The following is a 25373-nucleotide window of genomic DNA, read 5'->3' as shown; positions in this document are numbered from 1 at the left end:
GACGCTCTTATCCAGAGCGACTTACGGCAGTGAGTGTACACATTACATTTTTTAGGGAACTGGGGGTTGTGGGTTCTCTTGTGGGTGTCCTTGAGGGGGAATTGAATCTGTGACCATCTTCCGGTCCCTAAGCGAGCTAACCACATTCCCAATAGAATTAACTCACATGGAGGAAGAGATTCTATTTTCCTTTCAGTGTGCATCCCTACTGGCATATTCGCTGTGTAGTGCACTACTTTAGACCAGAGCTGGCACCCTATTCCCTGTATAGTGCACTACTTTAGACCAGAGCTGGCACCCTATTCCCTGTATAGTGCACTACTTTAGACCAGGGCCCTTGGGCATCATATTCCCTGTATAGTGCACTACTTTAGACCAGAGCTGGCACCCTATTCCCTGTATAGTGCACTACTTTTGACCAGGGTCCTTAGGCACCGCACCCTATTCCCTGTATAGTGCACTACTTATGACCAGGGCCCTTAGGCATCATATTCCCTGTATAGTGCACTACTTTGACCAGAGCTGGCACCCTATTCCCTGTATAGTGCACTACTTTTGACTAGGGCCCTTAGGCATCATATTCCCTGTATAGTGCACTACTTTTGACCAGGGCCCTTAGGCATCATATTCCCTGTATAGTGCACTACTTTGACCAGAGCTGGCACCCTATTCCCTTACATAGTGCACTACTTTTGACCAGAGCCCTATGGTACAATATTCCCTACTTAGTGCACTACTTTTGACCAGTGCCCTATGGTACAATATTCCCTACTTAGTGCACTACTTTTGACCAGTGCCCTATGGTACAATATTCCCTACTTAGTGCACTACTTTTGACCAGTGCCCTATGGTACAATATTCTCTACTTAGTGCACTACTTTTGACCAGTGCCCTATGGTACAATATTCCCTACTTAGTGCACTACTTTTGACCAGTGCCCATAGGGAATAGGATGCCTCTTGGGATGCATACACTGTTCATCAAGGTCATGTTCACTACCGCTGTCATTTATTTCGATTTTTGCGGCCCAAATGGCACCCTATTCCCTATGGGGCCTGGTGAAAAGTAGTGCACTATATAGGGAATACCTCCTGTCCTCTCTCTCTCTCTCTCTCTCTCTCTCTCTCTCTCTCTCTCTCTCTCTCTCTCTCTCTCTCTCTCTCTCTCTGTCTCTCTCTCTCTCTCTCTCTCTCTCTCTCTCTCTCTCTCTCTCTCTCTCTCTCTCTCTCTCTCTGTCTCTCTCTCTCTCTCTCTCTCTCTCTCTCTCTGTCTCTCTCTCTCTCTCTCTCTCTCTCTCTCTCTCTCTCTCTCTCTCTCTCTCTCTCTCTCTCTCTCTCTCTCTCTCTCCTCCTCTCATAACCCGTGGTGCTCCTATACAGGATGGAATGGGTGTAAACAGATTTACAAAGAAACAATACTCCAAGCCGCAGCTCCATAATAAATATCAGATATGGAGAGCTGATACTACCGGCTACTATACTGTATACTCCTGTTATATGATACTACCGGCTACTATACTATATACTCCTGTTATATGGTACTACCGGCTACTATACTAGATACTCCTGTTATATGGTACTAGCTACTATACTAGATACTCCTGTTATATGGTACTAGCTACTATACTAGATACTCCTGTTATATGGTACTACCGGCTACTATACTATATACTCCTGTTATATGATACTACCGGCTACTATACTATATACTCCTGTTATATGGTACTAGCTACTATACTAGATACTCCTGTTATATGGTACTAGCTACTATACTAGATACTCCTGTTATATGGTACTACCGGCTACTATACTAGATACTCCTGTTATATGGTACTAGCTACTATACTAGATACTCCTGTTATATGATACTAGCTACTATACTAGATACTCCTGTTATATGATACTAGCTACTATATTAGATACTCCTGTTATATGATACTAGCTACTATACTGTATACTCCTGTTATATGATACTAGCTACTATACTAGATACTCCTGTTATATGATACTAGCTACTATACTAGATACTCCTGTTATATGATACTAGCTACTATATTAGATACTCCTGTTATATGATACTAGCTACTATACTGTATACTCCTGTTATATGATACTAGCTACTATACTAGATACTCCTGTTATATGATACTAGCTACTATACTGTATACTCCTGTTATATGATACTAGCTACTATACTGTATACTCCTGTTATATGATACTAGCTACTATACTGTATACTCCTGTTATATGATACTAGCTACTATACTGTATACTCCTGTTATATGATACTAGCTACTATACTAGATAATCCTGTTATATGATACTAGCTACTATACTAGATACTCCTGTTATATGATACTAGTTACTATATTAGATACTCCTGTTATATGATACTAGCTACTATACTAGATACTCCTGTTATATGATACTAGCTACTATACTAGATACTCCTGTTATATGATACTAGCTACTATATTAGATACTCCTGTTATATGATACTAGCTACTATACTATATACTCATGTTATATGATACTAGCTACTATATTAGATACTCCTGTTATATGATACTAGCTACTATACTGTATACTCCTGTTATATGATACTAGCTACTATATTAGATACTCCTGTTATAAGATACTAGCTACTATACTGTATACTCCTGTTATATGATACTAGCTACTATACTGTATACTCCTGTTATAAGATACTAGCTACTATACTGTATACTCCTGTTATATGATACTAGCTACTATATTAGATACTCCTGTTATATGATACTAGCTACTATACTATATACTCATGTTATAAGATACTAGCCACTATACTGTATACTCCTGTTATATGATACTAGCTACTATACTGTATACTCCTGTTATATGATACTAGCTACTATACTGTATACTCCTGTTATATGATACTAGCTACTATATTAGATACTCCTGTTATAAGATACTAGCTACTATATTAGATACTCCTGTTATAAGATACTAGCTACTATACTGTATACTCCTGTTATATGATACTAGTTACTATACTGTATACTCCTGTTATAAGATACTAGCTACTATACTAGATACTCCTGTTATATGATACTAGCTACTATACTAGATACTCCTGTTATATGATACTAGCTACTATATTAGATACTCCTGTTATATGATACTAGCTACTATACTGTATACTCCTGTTATATGATACTAGCTACTATACTAGATACTCCTGTTATATGATACTAGCTACTATACTGTATACTCCTGTTATATGATACTAGCTACTATACTGTATACTCCTGTTATATGATACTAGCTACTATACTGTATACTCCTGTTATATGATACTAGCTACTATACTGTATACTCCTGTTATATGATACTAGCTACTATACTAGATACTCCTGTTATATGATACTAGCTACTATACTAGATACTCCTGTTATATGATACTAGTTACTATATTAGATACTCCTGTTATATGATACTAGCTACTATACTAGATACTCCTGTTATATGATACTAGCTACTATACTAGATACTCCTGTTATATGATACTAGCTACTATATTAGATACTCCTGTTATATGATACTAGCTACTATACTATATACTCATGTTATATGATACTAGCTACTATATTAGATACTCCTGTTATATGATACTAGCTACTATACTGTATACTCCTGTTATATGATACTAGCTACTATACTAGATACTCCTGTTATATGATACTAGCTACTATACTGTATACTCCTGTTATAAAATACTAGCTACTATACTGTATACTCCTGTTATATGATACTAGCTACTATACTGTATACTCCTGTTATATGATACTAGCTACTATACTGTATACTCCTGTTATATGATACTAGCTACTATACTGTATACTCCTGTTATATGATACTAGCTACTATACTAGATACTCCTGTTATATGGTACTAGCTACTATACTGTATACTCCTGTTATATGATACTAGCTACTATACTGTATACTCCTGTTATATGATACTAGCTACTATATTAGATACTCCTGTTATAAGATACTAGCTACTATACTGTATACTCCTGTTATATGATACTAGTTACTATACTGTATACTCCTGTTATAAGATACTAGCTACTATACTGTATACTCCTGTTATATGATACTAGCTACTATACTGTATACTCCTGTTATATGATACTAGCTACTATACTGTATACTCCTGTTATATGATACTAGCTACTACATTAGATACTCCTGTTATAAAATACTAGCTACTATACTGTATACTCCTGTTATATGATACTAGCTACTATACTGTATACTCCTGTTATATGATACTAGCTACTATACTGTATACTCCTGTTATATGATACTAGCTGCTATATTAGATACTCCTGTTATATGATACTAGCTACTATACTGTATACTCCTGTTATATGATACTAGCTGCTATATTAGATACTCCTGTTATATGATACTAGCTACTATACTGTATACTCCTGTTATATGATACTAGCTACTATACTGTATACTCCTGTTATATGATACTAGCTACTATATTAGATACTCCTGTTATATGATACTAGCTACTATACTGTATACTCCTGTTATATGATACTAGCTACTATACTGTATACTCCTGTTATATGATACTAGCTACTATACTAGATACTCCTGTTATATGATACTAGTTACTATATTAGATACTCCTGTTATATGATACTAGCTACTATATTAGATACTCCTGTTATATGATACTAGCTACTATACTAGATACTCATTGTTGGGTTGGGTGTGTGGGGGGGGGGGGGGGGGTCTGTGGGTGGCATTTGACCATTTCTTTGGAATCTTCATGTCTTACTCATTCTTTAATATACAATTTGGTGCAAATGGGATGTTAGGTATATTTATTAAATATTATATGAATCCTATTAATTCAAATGGGCAATTTTGGTGCAGTCAATTACTTACTCAGAGATTGAAATTATACTTCAACAAAATAATATTACAGGATTTTTAATTTTCTCTGTTTCTAACTACAAAAACAAGTTCAGAGCCATCTGAGATGGTGGGCGTCATGGCTGGCTGGACTGGAACGACCCTCCGGACAACGTGTCCGACTCCCACATTCAGAACGACTGGGACATGAGCTGCCAGCACTGAGATGGTGGGCGTCATGGCTGGCAGGACTGGCCTGGAACGACCCTCCGGACAACGTGTCCGACTCCCACATTCAGTACGACTGGGACATGAGCTGCCAGCACTGAGATGGTGGGCGTCATGGCTGGCTGGACTGGAACGACCCTCCGGACAACATGTCCGACTCCCACATTCAGTACGACTGGGACATGAGCTGCCAGTAGTGACAGTAGGAGTGCCTTGACAGCTAGTCTGTGTTGGAAGCTGACAGTGAGTGTCTCCCTGGCCCTCCACACCAAACCCACCACAGCCATATTGTCTGTCCTGACACCATGTGACAGTTTCCAATGAAGGTCAGAAAGTGTTTCAATGCATGAAACACTGTCAGCAGTGGGAGGTAATTTATATGAGCGTGGCGGAGCTGCTCTTCCCTCGTGAACACCGCCCCCACCGTGTGAGTGGTGTTGTCACCACCTTCCTTAATGACACTAGGGGAGTTCCTGAAACCAAGATAGAGGGTTAGGGTTAGGGTTAGGGGTTAGGGTTAGGGTTTAGGGTTAGGGTTAGGGGTTAGGGGTTAGGGGTTAGGGTTAGGGGTTAGGGTTAGGGGGTTAGGGGGTTAGGGTTAGGGTTAGGGTTAGGGGTTAGGGGTTAGGGTTAGGGTTAGGGGTTAGGGTTAGGGTTAGGGTTAGGGGTTAGGGTTAGGGGTTAGGGGTTAGGGTTAGGGTTAGGTAAACAAAGCAGGCAATTGTCTGTGAGAGAAACTCTCAGCGGTTCTAGAACCACCTTCCCACACTTGAACATACAGGGATCTAAGGCTAGCACGAAGGGAACAGCAAGGTATTTTGAAATGTGTATATATATTGTTTTAGGGGGTATTTGTTGGCTTTACCTTGAAAGACAAACCTGAGAAACCTCCCCGTGTGCTGGCAGAATGCTGATGTGAAAATAAGCATCCTGAAGGTGGACTGAAGAGAACCGGTCACCTCGACGAATAGAAGCGAGACATTGAGCGTAAACATGAGGTGTAGCTGTGGAGGAGCCGTAGGTCCAGACTGTCCCCGCCTCCTTTAGGAATCAGGAAGTCCCAGGAGTAGAAGCCTCAGTGTCTCTCTGCTGCTGGTGTTACTATGAGAGAGAGCAGACGTCCTTCGTCTCTATTCGTTAATAAAATCAGAACTCCACTGAAAACGGGTGGCTTCATAGCGAACTGCAGTCTGTATACCTTTGTAACCGTGGACAAGAACCCACCAGTCCACTGCTCTTGCGACGTGTCGCCCAAAGTCGTTCACCAGTGGTGATGTAGCGCCCTCTGGTGGCGTTAGAGTGAGTTGCCCCTTTGTCTTATTTTCGCTCTGTGCCCTCCGGCAAGATGCCGGGATGTGACAGAGACTTGTTAAGGCAAACGGGCAACTCACTCTAACGCCACCAGAGGGCGCTACATCACCACTGATAAAACAACGGGACTTGGAGACGGGGCTTGGTGGCGACTGGAAGTAGGTCTTCCTGTCTCAGTTTCTCGTGAAAAGTGCTGAGGGGAGAGCTTTGGCATGGGGGTCCGTGCTCCGTCCGTCTCCCCTAGAGGGTGGGTACATTGAAATGAGCCACTGCACGAGGGGCAGGGTTTCAGGATCACAGATGTACCTTTCCCCCATAGTGGTTGGAGGGGAAGTCTGTACTCCACCCGAGAGGATGCAGGCCAGGACACGGTGTGAACTCTACCGATTTCTATGGCCTTGCGAGGACAGAGGGCACTCGTGGCAGGTGTGCCTTCTATATAACTCTATGGCAAGGTATTTATACGGGCAGGTTCAAGGGCGCCTAATTTTCAAACCGGGTCCTTCACTCAGACAGAGCTGAGTAGTTGAGCATGTCAAACGACAACCAGTCATTGAAAAGTGAATATAAGCCTTTTCTCTTCTAAAAGACGATGAGAAGAGGATTCACTAACCTTTGTTTGTTTTGTAGTGGCCGTGAAATGGTAATGGTGCAGTCAAAAAGACAGGGAGTCTATTGATCTGTTCTCTTTGGTACTTGTAGTGTTAAAACCTGTTGAGGACCAGGGGGCGCTATTTACACTTTGGGGGAAAATCGTTCCCAATTTAAACGGCCTCGTACTCAATTCTTGCTCGTACAATATGCATATTATTATTAGTATTGGATAGAAAACACTCTCTAGTTTCTAAAACCGTTTGAATTTTGTCTGTGGGTAAAACAGAACTCATTTGGCAGCACACTTTCTGACCAGGAAGTGGAAAGTCTGAATTCTATGCTCTGTTTAAGCACCTGCCTATAAATGGGCATGATACGTATGACTATACGTGCACGTCATACACCTTCCCCTTGATGTCAAGAGGAAGTGAGAGGAGAAAGGAGTTGATTATCTTGACCTGAGATGGAATGAACCCTCTTGGAATGAGGTGTCCTCCATTTTTTGTTTTCTTCAAGGCGCATGGAGGGACCTGTAATTGCCTTCTGAAAAGCTGTCGTTACGGGCGAATACTAACTCCGGCTTTGATTTTATTTGATACATGTCACAATATCATCGTAAAGTATGTTTTTTCAATATAGTTTTATTAGAATATTGAATTTTTTTCGGGACGTTAGGCGTGTTGCGTTAGGTCCCTTTGTTCAGGATGGAGAGATTCATGCTACTTGGCCAGTGCGCTTGCTAATTCAAGAGGGAAAGAAGTCATTCTAAACCCAAACAAAGACGGTTCTGGACAACGGACCCCTTGTACAACATTCTGATGGAAGACCACCAAAAGTAGGACCCGTTTTGGGATGCTATTTCATATATCTGTCGAACTGTGCTATCGGTACCGTTTTCCTTGAATCAATGCTGTTGTGTTTTAGCTATTGTGCTAAGCTAATATAACGCTATATTGTGTTTTCGCTGTAAAACACTTAAAAAATCGGAAATATTGGCTGTATTCACAAGATCTTCGTCTTTCATTTGCTATACACCATATATTTTTCAGAAAAGTTTTATGATGAGTATTTAGATATTTGACGTTGGTGTCTGTATTTACTCTGGTTGCTTCGGTGCTATTTTTGACGGTAGCTGTGATGGTAGCATCAATGTAAAACTGATTTATACCTCAAATATGCACATTTTTCGAACATGACACAGATGTATTGTGTAACATGTTATAGGACTGTCATCTGATGAAGTTGTTTCTTGGTTAGTTTGGTTGGATCTTGGTTAGTTAGGTTGGCTTTGTGCATGCTACCTGTGCTGTGAAAGAAATGTCTGTGCTTTTTTCTATTTGGTGGTGAGCTAACATAAATATACGTGGTGTTTTCGCTGTAAAACATTTTAAAAATCGGACATGTTGGCTGGATTCACAAGATGTTTATCTTTCAAATGCTGTATTGGACTTGTTAATGTGTGAAAGTGAAATATTTCAAAAAAATATATTTTGAATTTCGCGCTCTGCCTTTTCAGTGGAATGTTCGGCTAGCGGAACCCCTGTCCTAAACAGGTTTTAATGGACACCAATTTGATACATGTTAAATTCACATTTTCAAATTTAAAGTGTCAGAGATTATATTAAAATATACAGTAGAGAACAGTCCTTCTAGACTCCATGTTAGATCAACTATTATACAGTAGAGAACAGTTCTTCTAGACTCCATGTTAGATTAACTATTATACCGTAGAGAACAGTCCTTCTAGACTCCATGTTAGATCAACTATTATACAGTAGAGAACAGTCCTTCTAGACTCCATGTTAGATTAACTATTATACCGTAGAGAACAGTCCTTCTAGACTCCATGTTAGATCAACTATTATACAGTAGAGAACAGTCCTTCTAGACTCCATGTTAGATCAACTATTATACAGTAGAGTGTGACATTTTCTCTGTGTTTATCCACTAGTATACTTAGATACTGTTAGATATAGAATAATGCTGCTTTTCTAATAACCAACTCGGTTGGGTTCATGGGAGTAACTGATTGACTGTACAGTACATGGGAGTAATCCATACTATCACTGTATAAGCAATTTCACCGTACACCCAGAACATTGCTCTGGGAACCAACAGGAGTATCTCAGTTTCAAGGTGAGAAGCCTGGTGTTGTATCAGTCAGTCTCATGCAGGAACCAACCGTGCTTATATGACTTGTTTGTGTCGCAGTATTAAAGAGTCTCAAATCAAATCAAATCAAACTTTATTTGTCACATGCTCCGAATACAAGAAGTGTAGACTTTTACAGTGAAATGATGACCTACGAGCCCTTAACTAAAAGTGCAGTTCAAGAAGAGTTAAGAAAAATATTTTGCAAGTAGACTAAAATAAAAAGTAATACAAATTTAAATTAACATCAATAAACCTCTGACTGTGATAATAAAGATTGATTCATTTCCTTTGAGATTCAGTCCTTAGTGGTGAATTTCCACGACAACAGAGAGAACAGTCTTTCTGTTATCAATTCATTGTATTGTTATTGCATATGTTATGTTATTTTTATTATATTGTATTATACATTTGTATTGTTATATATTGTATGTACTTGACAAGGTAAATTGAATGAGCAGAAAATAGTTTCTCATTGATAGTACTTAGCAAAATCTTATTTAGTAGTTCAGAGAGAGTACCGAGGATGAATCCTATTTCTCACAGATCCATCTGTATTTATAGTAACAGTAATAGTCCCACCATGCTCCTGTGTCTGATGACGAGGAGTAGAAATACACACAGTCCTCAGCTACACCACCATTAGGCTCTCCACTGTACCAATACCTGTAGGAGAAACAACACATAGAATCAGTCTGTCCACTGTTCCAATACCTGTAGAAAAAACAACACATAGAATCAGGCTGTCCACTGTACCAATACCTGTAGTAGAAACAACACATAGAATCAGGCTGTCCACTGTTCCAATACCTGTAGTAGAAACAACACATAGAATCAGGCTGTCCACTGTTCCAATACCTGTAGAAGAAACAACACATAGAATCAGGCTGTCCACTGTTCCAATACCTGTAGAAGAAACAACACAGAATCAGGCTGTCCACTGTTCCAATACCTGTAGAAGAAACAACACATAGAATCAGGCTGTCCACTGTTCCAATACCTGTAGAAGAAACAACACATAGAATCAGGCTGTCCACTGTTCCAATACCTGTAGGAGAAACAACACATATAATCAGGCTGTCCACTGTTCCAATACCTGTAGGAGAAACAACACATAGAATCAGGCTGTCCACTGTTCCAATACCTGTAGGAGAAACATCACATAGAATCAGACTGTCCACTGTTCCAATACCTGTAGAAGAAACAACACATAGAATCAGGCTGTCCACTGTTCCAATACCTGTAGGAGAAACAACACATAGAATCAGGCTGTCCACTGTTCCAATACCTGTAGGAGAAACAACATAGAATCAGGCTGTCCAATTTGAACCTACTACTCCAGACAGTGACATCATAGTGACACAGAATTCATTAATGTCTTACTTTGTGGTCAGTCGTGTGTCGTCCACCCATTTCCAGGACCCCTCAGTAACAGAGTCAGTCAGACCAATCCAGACATATTTCTTTACTCCACATAACCAGTTGACTAATGTCTGCAGTTGTGGGAGAGAATCAACATTGTTAATACATAGTTTTCTCTCTCTCTCTCTCTCTCTCTCTCTCTCTCTCTCTCTCTCTCTCTCTCTCTCTCTCTCTCTCTCTCTCTCTCTCTCTCTCTCTCTCTCTCTCTCTCTCTCGCTCTCTCTCGCTCACACTCTCTCTCTCACTCTGTCACTCTCTCTCTGTCTCTCACTCTCTCTCACTCTATCCCTCTCTTTTTGTCTCTCACTCACTCACTCGCTCACTCTCTCACTCTCTATGTATGTCAATCTCTCTCACTCTCTCACTCTCTCTCACACTCTCTGTCTCTCACTCTCTCTCACTCTGTCACTCTCTTTTTGTCTCGCACTCGCTCACTCGCTCACTCTCTCACTCTCTCACTCTCTCACTCTCTCTCTCTGTCAATCTCTCTCACTCACTCACTCACTCACTCTCTCACTCTCTCACGCTATCTCTGTCAATCTCTCACTCACTCACTCTCTCACTCTCTCACTCTATATCTGTCAATCTCTCTCTCTCTCTCTCTCTCTCTCTCTCTCTCTCTCTCTCTCTCACTCACTCACTCACTCACTCACTCACTCACTCTCTCACTCTCTCTCTCTCTGTCAATCTCTCACTCTCTCTATCTTTCTCTGTCACTCTCTCTCGTTCTCTCTTTCTTTGTCACTCTCTCTCTCTCTCTCTGACACACCTGTTGTTCTTGGCTCTTGATAACCACCAGGTCTGCTCCTCTGTCTCTGCAGTCCTGTCTGCTCTCCTCCCAGGATTTGTACTCAGTAGAGACGTAGTAACAACTGCTACCAAGCTTCTTCCAACCTCGCGGACACACTGTAAGTTGAACTTTCTTGCTTTAGTCACTTTAATACAACATTGAATTAAGTATCAATCAGACACTCAAGGAAGACAGGGCACTAACTAATGGACGGTTTGGAAGTTGGAGAATGTTTATCACATTTTTCATTCAATATAAGTTGAATTTCCTGTTTGTAAGTGACATGTGAACTGATACAGAGACTGTCAAACAGAAAAGTCATGAGACAATTTGACTCACCTTTCTCAACTGTAGATTGTTTCAGACGTTCTATCTCTTTCTGTAGCTGGTAGCTCTCTTTGGTCAGGGTGTTGTATCTGGTCTGTAGCTGGTCTCTCTCTTCAGTCAGGTTGTTGTATCTGGTCTGTAGCTGGTCTCTCTCTGCAGTCAGGTTGTTATATCTTGTCTGTAGCTGGTCTCTCTCTTTGGTCAGCGTGTTGTTGCAAGTCTGTTGCTGGTCTCTCTCTGCAGTCAGGTTGTTGTCGCTTGTCTGTAGCTGGTCCCTCTCTTTGGTCAGGGTGTTGGAGCTGGTCAACTGGTTTCTCTCTGTGAAATAATACGATCATTGAACAAGGTAACAGTGGAAAAGTTAATCAGACATGACCAGGGTTGGGGTCAGTTGCATTTCAATTCCAGTCAATTCAGGAAGTACACTGGAATTCCAATTGATTTCCAATTCCTGGAATTGAAATGTGGTGTACTTTCTGAATGGAATTGACTGGAATGTAAATGTAATTGATCCCTGGTCATTACACCACTGATGATGAAGAATATTTGAGTGAGAACATATCAAACTCACGGTAGAGTAACAGGCCTGTGATCCCAGCCAGTAGGAGAACACACAGCAGCCCCAGACACACTGCAGCAGCTCCAGAGTATCTCTTCCAACACTGACAAGACACTGAAGCACAAATTATTACCAGAAGAATTTACTCTTTATCAGCATTTAATTTGGTGTCTACATGTGTGTCCATTTGCTGTTTGAATCAGTGAGGGAAATACACAAGCTTGACATTGAACAGAACACCAGAACTGAGTTCCAGCACCTCACATATTCTACTGCTTGAGTTCCAGAACCTCTTACAGAATATTGGCTTAAAACTTCTTGGAACTATAGGGGGTGCTGTTCCGCATTAGCATATTTGGGTCTCCAAATTAAACTGCCTCGTGCTAAATTCTTGATCGTACAATATGCATATTATTGTTATTATTGGATAGAAAACACTTTCTAGTTTCTATAGCCGTTGGAATTTTGTCTCTGAGTGGTACAGAACAATATCTACAGCACTTTTCATGACAGGGGTCAGATTTCAGAAATTTTTACCCCTGATCTGGAGTCTGTTTTTAAGGCGACAGTGAATGCTATGAAGAAACCGACACTGCCTACGTCTTCCTCTGGGTGTCTGTACGTCATCACGTTTTGAATGGAGTCTATTGCACAATCACAGCCACTATAAAACACGAAAACGTAGAAGTACCGCTCTCTTCCTGCATGCGTCGTGCGCAAGATGGGCATCAGACCTGCCTCCTTCCAAATCGTTGTTTAGAGAGTAATATTTCTCCGGTCATGTTTTTAGTCGTTATAGTTGTTAAAAACATCATAATGTAGTTAATTTGAACCGTTTTATAGCAATTTATATCCGTTTAGTGCGATTTTGAGGAATTTCTTTGTTGTGCACTCTGAAACTTTGGACACGTTTTGGGGTCCCGTTCGATCGTTAGTGGATATTTCGAAGGACAGAGGACATCTATCGACCAAAAGAAGATTACAACATAGAAAGGATACATTGCCCAAGAATCTGATGGAAGAACAGCTCAAAGTAAGCAATATTTAATATGATAAATCGTTGTTCTGTCGAAATATTTTAACCGCATATTTCGCCATTTTGTTTGTTATCGCGTCACTTGGCGAACCCTGTATTGAAAAGTAAGGATAATTTTAAAAATGTAAGTCAGCGGTTGCATTAAGAACTAATTTGTCTTTCGATTCCTGTCAACCCTGTATTTTTTAGTCAAGTATATGATTAGCTTTCGATTAAACTAGATCACTCTGAAAGCTGACGTCCCTCATTTTGATGCTTGAGTTGCTACTATTTTCATTGTATAACCACGGTTTTGTATGGCTAAATATGCACCTTTTCGAACAAACTGTATATGTATGTTGTAAAATGATGTTACAGGAGTGTCATCGGAAGAATTCTGAGAAGGTTAGTGAAAAAATTAATATATTTTGGCGGTGATTACGTTATAGCGCTCTTTGGCTGGAATCGATGCTCTGGTAACGTTTTCACATGTGGTATGCTAACTTATCGATTTATTGTGTTTTCGCTGTAAAACGCTTAGAAAATCTGAAATATTGTCTGGAATCACAAGATCTGGGTCTTTCCATTGCTATGCTTTGTCTATTCTTATGAAATGTTTTATTAAGAGTAAATTGGTCATACACGTTGCTCTCTATAGTAATTCTAGTCGTCTTGTGATGGTAGGTGCAATTGTAAACTGTGATTTCTACCTGAAATATGCACTTTTTTCTAACAAAACCTATCCTATACCATAAATATGTTATCAGACTGTCATCTGAAGAGGTTTTTTCTTTGTTAGTGGCTATCAATATCTTAGTTTAGCCGAATTGGTGATAGCACCTGAAGTAGTAAGAAACTGATGGAGTTAGAAAAGTGGTGTATTTTGCTAACGTGTTTAGCTAATAGATTTACATATTTTGTCTTCCCTGTAAAACATTTAAAAAATCTGAAATGGTGGCTTTATTCACAAGATCTGTATCTTTCATCTGGTGTCTTGGACTTGTGATTTAATGATATTTAGATGCTACTATCTACTTGTGAAGCTATGCTAGCTATGCTAATCAGTGTGTGGGGGGATGGGGGGTGATCCCGGACCCGGGGTAGAGGCTCGTTAGAGGTTAAACATATTGCAGAGTTCAGGCACCGAAAATGACTGGCGGCACCTATTTCAATCACAATCAAATTTCATTTGTCATTTGCTTCGTAAACAACAGATGTATGCTAATAGTGAAATGCTGACCTATGTGTCATTTTCCAACAATGCCGAGTTAAAGATACAACATATAAAATAGTGACACAAGAAATAAATACACAGTGAATAACGAAGAAGAATAACAAGTCTAAATAAAATGGCTACAGTGTATTTGGAAAGTATTCAGACCTCTTGACTTTTTCTACATTTCGTTACGTATTTATTCTGAAATGGATTCAATAGTTTTTTTCCCTCATCCATAAACATGGTCTTCATCAATCTACACACAGAGCCTTTTTAGTACAATGTTCACTATTCGAGCAACAGCCCAACTCTTATGCTAGCGAACGGGTCAAGATCTCCTTCCTGACTGGCTTCAGCAACAGCCCAACTCTTATGCTCGCGAACGGGTCAGAATTTCCCTCCTGACTGGCTTCAGCAACAGCCCAACTCTTATGCTCGCGAACGGGTCAAGATTTCCTTCCTGACTGGCTTCAGCAACAGCCCAACTCTTATGCTCGCGAACGGGTCAAGATTTCCCTCCTGACTGGCTTCAGCAACAGCCCAACTCTTATGCTCGCGAACGGGTCAAGATTTCCTTCCTGACTGGCTGCCTCCGTGCAGCTCGGCCGGGCCCGTCTCTCTCCAGAGGAGAGGCAGCGGTGAATCAGCACTAGGAGCTGCCTATACGGTGGCCAGGTTGGTCACTTTGTCTCCACTTGTTCCCTGCGTCCAGTAAAAGTGGTGGCTTGGCAGTAGTGGGGGATATACTGTTGAGCCAAATCGCCTGCCCGTCTCCCCCCCAGACCCCTGCTCGACGGCGCCCTCGTGTGGCAGAGTCAGGCTTTTCCTCTGCCTGCTCTTATCGACTCAGGCGCCGACGAGAGTTTCCTGGACCCTGGTGTCGTTACCCTGGGAGAGGACCGTCCCTGTCATCCTGCATCTCTCTGGAGACCACCAGGAAAGGACAGCCCCTCGCCCGTGTCTGGGAGAGGACCGTCCCTGTCATCCTGCATCTCTTTGGAGACCACCAGGAAAGGACAGCCCCTCGCCCGTGTCTGGGAGAGGACCGTCCCTGTCATCCTGCATCTCTCTGGAGACCACCAGGAAAGGACAGCTCCTCGCCCGTGTCTGGGAGAGGACCGTCCCTGTCATCCGGCATCTCTCTGGAGACCACCAGGAAAGGATCAGTTTCCACATAATCGACTGTCCTCAGTCTCCCCTGGTTCTTGGCCATCCATGGTTAAAGCTGCACAACCCTCAGATCCACTGGACCGCTGGAAGGGTAACCACTTGGAGTTAATTTTGTCACTAGAATTGTCTACATTCTGCCCCTGCCCTTATCTTTGCCCCAGTCCATTCCAGAACCTCCGGACCTGTCATCAGTTCTTCCAGAGTGTCACGATCTAGGTCCTGTGTTCAGCAAGCACCACGCCCTGTAGCTGCCGCCTCATCGGCCGTACGACTGCGCCATCGACCTCCATTCTAGCGCTCCTCTCCCCTGTAGCCGGTTGTATAACCTCTCTCGCCCCGAGCAGCAGGCCATGGAGAGGTACATCCAGTATTCCCTGGTTTCGGGACTTATCAGGCCTTCTTCCTCTCAGGTGGGTGCTGGTGTTTTCTTTGTAAATAAAAAGGATGGGTCACTGAGGCCGTGAATAGACTTCCGTGGGCTGAATAACATCATAGTGAAGAACAAGTTTCCTTTGCCACTCATCAGTTCTGCTTTTGCTCTGGTGTCACGGTGTTCACCAAACTTGACCTCCAGAATGCCTACCACCTTGTCCGCATCAGAGAGGGGGACGAGTGGAAAACTGGGTTTAACCCACCACTTGGCCACTGAGTATTTGGTCATGCCTTTTGTTCTTACTAACGCCCCTGCTGTTTTCCAGAACCTGGTCAGTGATGTGCTGAGACATGTGATTGGACGCTTCGTTATTGTCTATTTCGATGACATTCAGATTTTTTCTAAGGACCCTGAGGCTCACCAGCAACACTTTCGCCAAGTTCTCCAACGGCTGTGGGAGAATATTTGTCAAAGCTGAGAAATGTGAGTTCCATGCTTCCTCTGTGTCTTTCCTGGGTTATATTATTGGACCCCGCCAAGACATGGCAGTCACAGAGTTGCCTGCGCCCTCTAACCTGAAGCAGCTACAGTATTTCCTGGGGTTTGCCAATTTTTTACAGACGTTTCATCTGCAACTACAGCCGTCTGGAAGCACCTCTCATCACCCTCACCTCCCCCTCCACTCCGTTCCACTGGACCCCTGAGAAAGAGGCAGTGTTCCTGGAACTCAAGCGTCGCTTCACCTCCGCTCCGGTCCCTACTCAGCCCGACCCAGAACTCCAGTTCATCGTGGAGGTGGACTCCTCCGACACCGGGGTAGGTGCTGTTCTGTCTCAACATTCCCCCTCTGTTCAGAAGGTCCACCCATGTGCATTCTTTTCCCGTAAGCTCTCACCTGCAGAGAAGAATTTTGACATCGGTAAACGGGAACTCCTGGCAGTTAAGCTGCCTCTTGAGGCTTGGCGTCACTGGCCGGAGGGCTCTGTAACCCCTACTTCATCGTGTGGACTGACCACAGAAACGCTTGAATTCCCGGCAAGCCAGGTGGGCGTTGTTCTTCAGGAGATTCAATTTCACACTTACTTATCGCCCCGGTTCTAAGAATACCAAGCCTGATGCCCTCTCCTGCCATTTCACCGCCGCCAACACTGGACCTCGAATGCTGAAAAAATGTTTTGGTACCCTTCCCCAGATCTGTGCTTCAACACAATCCTGTCTCAGGGCACTACGGACAATTCCTTTGACCGCATGGTTTGGTTTTCGCTCTGACATGCACTGTCAACTGTGGGACCTTATATAGACAGGTGTATGCCTTTCCAAATTATGTTGAATCAATTGAGTTTACCACAGGTGGACTCCAATCAAGTTGTAGAAACATCTCAAGGATGATTAATGGAAATAAGATGCATCTGAGCTCAACTTTGAGTGTCATAGTAAAGGGTCTGAATACTTATGGAAATAATGTATTTCTGTGTTTGTTTTTGTAATAACTTTGCAAAAAGGTCTAAAAACCTGTTTTTGTTTTGTTTGTCATTATGGGGTTTTGTGTGGATTGATAAGGAAAAATGTGTATTAAATCCATTTTAGAATAAGGCTGTAACGTAACAAAATGTGGAAAAAGTCAAGGGGTGTGAATACTTTCTGAATGCACTATACATACAGGGAGTACCAGTACCAAGCTGATGTGAAGGGGTACGAGGTAATAGAGGTAGCACCAGGACCAAGCTGATGTAAAGGGGTACGAGGTAATTGAGGTAGCACCAGGACCATGCTGATGTGTAGGGGTACGAGGTAACAGAGGTAGCTATGTACAGGGAGTATCAGGACCAAGCTGATGTAAAGGGGTACGAGGTAATAGAGGTAGCACCAGGACCACGCTGATGTGAAGGGGTACGAGGTAATTGAGGTAGCACCAGGTCCAAACTGATGTGAAGGGGTACGAGGTAATAGAGGTAGTACCAGGACCAAGCTGATGTGTAGGGGTACGAGGTAATAGAGGTAGTACCAGGACCAAGCTGATGTGTAGGGGTACGAGGTAATTGAGGTAGCTATGTACAGTGCCTTCTGAAAAATGCATTTTTCCACATTTTGTTGTTATTGACTGAATTTTAAATGATGTTTTGTCACTGACCTGCACACAATACTCCATATTGTCAAAGATTAATTATGTTTTATATAGATATATATATATATATATACAGTTGAAGTCAGAAGTTTACATACACTTAGGTTGGAGTCATTAAAACTCGTTTTTCAACCACTCCACAAATGTCTTGTTAATTAACAAACTATAGTTTTGGCAAGTCGGTTAGGATCTACTTTGTGCATGACACAAGTAATTTTTCCAACAATTGTTTACAGACAGATTATTTCACTTATAATTCACTGTATCACACTGTATCACAATTCCAGTGGGTCAGAAGTTTACATACACTAAGTTGACTGTGCCTTTAAACAGCTTGGAAAATTCCCGAAAATGACGTCATGGCTTTAGAAGCTTCTTATAGGCTGATTGACATCATTTGAGTCAATTAGAGGTGTACTTGTGGATGTATTTCAAGGCCTACCTTCAAACTCAGTGCCTCTTTGCTTGACCATAGGAAAATCAAAAGAAATCAGCCAAGAACTCAGAAAAAAAATTTGTAGACCTCCACAAGTCTGGTTCATCCTTGGGAGCAATTTCCAAACGCCTGAAGGTACCACATTCATTTGTACAAACAATAGTACGCAAGTATAAACACCATGGGAACACGCAGCCGTCAAACCGCTCAGGAAGGAGACGCGTTCTGTCTCCTAAGAGATGAACATACTTTGGTGCGAAAAGTGCAAATCAATCCCAGAACAACAGCAAAGGACCTTGTGAAGATGCTGGAGGAAACAGGTACAAAAGTATCTATATCCACAGTAAAATGAGTCCTATATCGACATAACCTGAAAGGCCACTCAGCAAGGAAGAAGCCACTGCTCCAAATCCGCCATAAAAATCCAGACTACGGTTTGCAACTGCACATGGGGACAAAGATTGTACTTTTTGGAGAAATGTCCTCTGGTCTGATGAAACAAAAATAGAACTGTTTGGCCATAATGACCATTGTTATGTTTGGAGGAAAAAGGGGGAAGCTTGCAAGCTGAAGAACACCATCCCAACCGTGAAGCACGGGGGTGGCAGCATTATGTTGTGGGGGGTGCTTTGCTGCAGGAGGGACTGGTGCACTTCACAAAATAGATGGCATCATGAGGAAGGGAAAATCATGTGGATATTTTGAAGCAACATCTCAAGGAAGTGTCACGCCCTGACCGTAGAGAGCTTTTTATGTCTCTATTTTGGTTTGGTCAGAGTGTGATTTGGGTGGGCATTCTATGTTCTTTTTTCTATGTTTTGTATTTCTTTGTGTTTGGCCGGGTGTGGTTCTCAATCAGAGACAGCTGTCTATCGTTGTCTCTGATTGAGAATCATACTTAGGCAGCTTTTCCCCACCTGTGTTTTGTAGGTAGTTGTTTTCTGTTTTGTGTCTGCACCAGACAGAACTGTTTCGTGTTGTCCTATTTTGTTATTTTGTCTCAGTTTAAATAAATAATCATGAACACTTACCACGCTGCGCTTTGGTCCGATCCTTCTTCATCCGACGACCGTTACAGGAAGTTACAGCTTGGTCGCAAATGGGTCTTCTAAATGGACAATGTCCCCAAGCATACTTCCAAAGTTGTGGCAAATTGACTTAAGGACAACAAAGTCAAGATATTGGAGTGGCCATCACAAAGCCCTCACCTCAAGCCTATAGAAAAGTTGTGGGCAGAACTGAAAAAGCATGTGCGAGCAAGGAGGCCTACAAACCTGACTCAATTACCCCAGCTCTGTCAGGAGGAATGGGACAAAATTCAACCAACTTATTGTGGGAAGCTTGTGGAAGGCTACCCGAAACTTTTGACCCAAGTTAAACAATTTAAAGGCAATGCTACCAAATACTAATTGAGTGTATGTAAACTTCTGACCCACTGGGAATGTGATGAAAGAAATAAAAGCTGAAATAAATCATTCTCTCTACTATTAATCTGACATTTCACCGTCTTAAAATGAAGTGGTGATCCTAACTGACCTAAGACAGGGAATTTTTACAAGGATTAAATGTCAGGAATTGTGAAAAACTGAGTTTAAATGTATTTGGCTAAGGTGTATGTAAACTTCCGACTTCAACTGTGTATATATACACATATATACAGTGGGGAGAACAAGTATTTGATACACTGCCGATTTTGCAGGTTTTCCTACTTACAAAGCATGTAGAGGTCTGTAATTTTTATCATAGGTACACTTCAACTGTGAGAGACGGAATCTAAAACAAAAATCCTGAAAATCACATTGTATGATTTTTAACTAATTAATTTGCATTTTATTGCATGACATAAGTATTTGATCACCTACCAACCAGTAAGAATTCCGTCTCTCACAGACCTGTTAGTTTTTCTTTAAGAAGCCCTCCTGTTCTCCACTCATTACCTGTATTAACTGCACCTGTTTGAACTCGTTACCTGTATAAAAGACACCTGTCCACACACTCAATCAAACAGACTCCAACCTCTCCACAATGGCCAAGACCAGAGAGCTGTGTAAGGACATCAGGGATAAAATTGTAGACCTGCACAAGGCTGGGATGGGCTACAGGACAATAGGCAAGCAGCTTGGGGAGAAGGCAACAACTGTTGGCGCAATTATTAGAAAATGGAAGAAGTTGAAGATGACGGTCAATCACCCTCGGTCTGGGGCTCCATGCAAGATCTCACCTCGTGGGGCATCAATGATCATGAGGAAGGTGAGGGATCAGCCCAGAACTACCCGGCAGGACCTGGTCAATGACCTGAAGAGAGCTGGGACCACAGTCTCAAAGAAAACCATTAGTAACACACTACGCCGTCATGGATTAAAATCCTGCAGTGTACACAAGGTCCCCCTGCTCAAGCCAGCGCATGTCCAGGCCCGTCTGAAGTTTGCCAATGACCATCTGGATGATCCAGAGGAGGAATGGGAGAAGGTCATGTGGTCTGATGAGACAAAAATAGAGCTTTTTGGTCTAAACTCCACTCGCCGTGTTTGGAAGAAGAAGAAGGATGAGTACAACCCCAAGAACACCATCCCAACCGTGAAGCATGGAGGTGGAAACATCATTCTTTGGGGATGCTTTTCTGCAAAGGGGACAGGACGACTGCACCGTATTGAGGGGAGGATGGATGGGGCCATGTATCGCGAGATCTTGGCCAACAACCTCCTTCCCTCAGTAAGAGCATTGAAGATGGGTCGTAGCTGGGTCTTCCAGCATGACAACGACCCGAAACACACAGCCAGGGCAACTAAGGAGTGGCTCCGTAAGAAGCATCTCAAGGTCCTGGAGTGGCCTAGCCAGTCTCCAGATCTGAACCCAATAGAAAATCTTTGGAGGGAGCTGAAAGTCCGTATTGCCCAGCGACAGCCCCGAAACCTGAAGGATCTGGAGAAGGTCTGTATGGAGGAGTGGGCCAAAATCCCTGCTGCAGTGTGTGCAAACCTGGTCAAGAACTACAGGAAACGTATGATCTCTGTAATTGCAAACAAAGGTTTCTGTACCAAATATTAAGTTCTGCTTTTCTGATGTATCAAATACTTATGTCATGCAATAAAATGCAAATTAATTACTTAAAAATCATACAATGTGATTTTCTGGATTTTTGTTTTAGACTCCGTCTCTCACAGTTGAAGTGTACCTATGATAAAAATTACAGACCTCTACATGCTTTGTAAGTAGGAAAACCTGCAAAATCGGCAGTGTATCAAATACTTGTTCTCCCCACTGTATATATATATAAAATGAAAAACTGAAATGTCTTTATTCAATAAGTATTCAACCACTTCAACCTAAATAAGCTCATGAATCATTTACTTAACAAGTCACATAATAAGTTGCAATGAATCACTCTGTGTAAATTATAGTGTTTAACCCTCTAGAGTCTAAGGCGGGGGAGTGGGGGAGGGTCTGAGCCAACATATGGAATTGTTTTAAGATACCAAGGATTATTTAACTATTTGATTTACAATTTTAAGACCCATTAAAGTATAAAAAAATATGTGAAAAAATGTATTGCATGAAGCATTGAATTTGGCATTTCCGCTATTAGCCAAAAGAAACACATTGAATAACAGATTCACCTCAGGGAACAACAGATAGTCATTACTGCTATTAGCCAATAGAAACACATTGAATAACAGATTCACCTCAGGGAACAACAGATAGTCATTACTGCTATTAGCCAATAGAAACACATTGAATAACAGATTCACTACATGGAACAACAGATAGTCATTACTGCTATTAGCCAATAGAAACACATTGAATAACAGATTCACCTCAGGGAACAACAGATAGTCATTACTGCTATTAGCCAATAGAAACACATTGAATAACAGATTCACTACATGGAACAACAGATAGTCATTACTGCTATTAGCCAATAGAAACACATTGAATAACAGATTCACCTCAGGGAACAACAGAAAGTCATTACTGCTATTAGCCAATAGAAACACATTGAATAACAGATTCACTACATGGAACAACAGATAGTCATTACTGCTATTAGCCAATAGAAACACATTGAATAACAGATTCACCTCAGGGAACAACAGATAGTCATTACTGCTATTAGCCAATAGAAACACATTGAATAACAGATTCACTACATGGAACAACAGATAGTCATTACTGCTATTAGCCAATAGAAACACATTGAATAACAGATTCACCTCAGGGAACAACAGAAAGTCATTACTGCTATTAGCCAATAGAAACACATTGAATAACAGATTCACTACATGGAACAACAGATAGTCATTACTGCTATTAGCCAATAGAAACACATTGAATAACAGATTCACTACATGGAACAACAGATAGTCATTACTGCTATTAGCCAATAGAAACACATTGAATAACAGATTCACTACATGGAACAACAGATAGTCATTACTGCTATTAGCCAATAGAAACACATTGAATAACAGATTCACTACATGGAACAACAGATAGTCATTACTGCTATTAGCCAATAGAAACACATTGAATAACAGATTCACTACATGGAACAACAGATAGTCATTACTGCTATTAGCCAATAGAAACACATTGAATAACAGATTCACCTCAGGGAACAACAGAAAGTCATTACTGCTATTAGCCAATAGAAACACATTGAATAACAGATTCACCTCAGGGAACAACAGAAAGTCATTACTGCTATTAGCCAATAGAAACACATTGAATAACAGATTCACTACATGGAACAACAGATAGTCATTACTGCTATTAGCCAATAGAAACACATTGAATAACAGATTCACCTCAGGGAACAACAGATAGTCATTACTGCTATTAGCCAATAGAAACACATTGAATAACAGATTCACTACATGGAACAGAAAGTCCCCAGAAATATAAAAAGGAAGTTCTGAAGTGTCTGTCCTCAATCTGAGAGTTGTTAAAGATCAGGAGACATGTATTTTTTTAAAGATGTATTTATCCCCTTATTTTAGGCACTAAACTATCTCCATATATAACAAAAAATAATGTGGCAAAGCAATTCACTTTATGTACTGAATACAGAGGGGCAATCCAACACAACACATTACTGAGTACTTCTCTCAATATGTTAGATCCTAGTGGTGGCTGCATCATGTTATCGTTATGCTTGTAATTGTTAAGTTTTTCAGGATAAAAAAAAAATCATAGAATGGAGATAAGCACAGGAAAAATCCTAGAAGAAAACCTGGTTCAGTCTGCTTTCCACCAGACAACCTACAACACAAATCTACACTGGAGTTTGCAGAGTTACAGTTGTGATTTAAATCCGCTTGAACGTCTATGGTAAGACTTCAAAATGGTTGCCAAGCAATGATCAACAACCAACTTGACAGAGCTTGAAGAATTTTGAAAAGAATAATGGGCAAATATTGTACAGACCAGGTGTACAACGCTCTTAGAGACTTACCCAGAGACTCACAGCTGTAATGACTCTTAGAGACTTACCCAGAGACTCACAGCTGTAATGACTCTTAGAGACTTACCCAGAGCCTCACCGCTGTAATGACTCTTAGAGACTTACCCAGAGACTCACAGCTGTAATGACTCTTAGAGACTTACCCAGAGACTCACAGCTGTAATGACTCTTAGAGACTTACCCAGAGACTCACAGCTGTAATGACTCTTAGAGACTTACCCAGAGACTCACAGCTGTAATGACTCATAGAGACTTACCCAGAGACTCACCGCTGTAATGACTCTTTGAGACTTACCCAGAGACTCACAGCTGTAATGACTCATAGAGACTTACCTCACAGCTGTAATGGCTGCCAAAGGTGATTCTAACATGTATTGACTGAGGGGTGTGAATATTTATGTAAATTAAAAATGTCTGTATTTATGTGTGTCTGGGCACATGTCGTGTGTGTGTGTGTGTCAGTGTCAGTATGTGTTGAGCGTGTTTGTAGAGTCCAGTGTGTGTTCTTTCCTACACTATAGAGTTAGTGTAGGAAAGTTACAGTAGTGCATAAAAGTTTTGCTTGTTGGGGTGTGTGTGTGTGTGTGTGTGTGTGTGTGTGTGTGTGTGTGTGTGTGTGTGTGTGTGTGTGTGTGTGTGTGTGTGTGTGTGTGTGTGTGTGTGTGTGTGTGTGTGTGTGTGTGTGTGTGTGTGTGTGTGTGTGTGTGTGTGTGTCAAGATGTGAGTGTGTGTCAGCGTCAAGCATTATAAGGATAAACTGTTACCTGAATGTTGATCACCCGCTCCATCCTTCTTGCGGGGCATGATGGGTATTTGGTTGGCATATATACTATCATCAAAATCCATGGTATTTATTTAATTAGGTTCTTTGTCTTCAAATCGTAACTTCTACTCTTGTAACTTCTACTGTAACTTCTACTGGTGTATCTTCTACTGTTGTAACTTCTACTGTTGTAACTTCTACTGTTGTAACTTCTACTGTTGTAATGTCTGCTGTTATCTCAGTTGTAGGTTTGTGTCTGTTCGCTGCACAGCTGGAGCCTCTGTGTGACTCAGTCTAATGTCAGAGACAGTTTTAACTGTCAACCTCATTAAAGGGGAAACTGTCTAACCAATAGGACGACACTAACCACCACCACGTGACTCCAGACTTGTTTTCTGAGAACCATAGATAGATTAGATTAGTTGTAGATTAGTTTGTATATTTAGTTTATATTAGTTTAGTTTACCACAGTGTAGATTAGTTTGTATATTTAGTTTATATTAGTTTAGTTTAC

At 41.2% G+C, this 25373-nt stretch overlaps 1 protein-coding gene across 1 annotated transcript; it reads right to left on the bottom strand.

The window, feature by feature from the left end:
• Positions 1 to 9279: 9279 nt before the first annotated feature.
• On the bottom strand, positions 9280 to 25140 carry LOC139579567 (CD209 antigen-like protein C). Its single transcript, XM_071408320.1, has 6 exons — positions 24861 to 25140; positions 12313 to 12414; positions 11754 to 12059; positions 11394 to 11530; positions 10586 to 10695; positions 9280 to 9868 (listed from the first exon to the last, which is right to left on the bottom strand). The coding sequence occupies exons 1-6, from the start codon at positions 24940 to 24942 to the stop codon at positions 9736 to 9738; spliced, it is 870 nt and encodes a 289-aa protein (XP_071264421.1). The 5' UTR covers positions 24943 to 25140; the 3' UTR covers positions 9280 to 9735.
• Positions 25141 to 25373: the final 233 nt, after the last annotated feature.

The sequence above is a fragment of the Salvelinus alpinus genome, chromosome 6 (assembly GCF_045679555.1).
Source record: "Salvelinus alpinus chromosome 6, SLU_Salpinus.1, whole genome shotgun sequence".
Classification (NCBI taxonomy): domain Eukaryota; kingdom Metazoa; phylum Chordata; class Actinopteri; order Salmoniformes; family Salmonidae; genus Salvelinus; species Salvelinus alpinus.
Note: the sequence above shows the minus strand (reverse complement) of the source record. Positions and strands in the feature narration are given on the sequence as shown.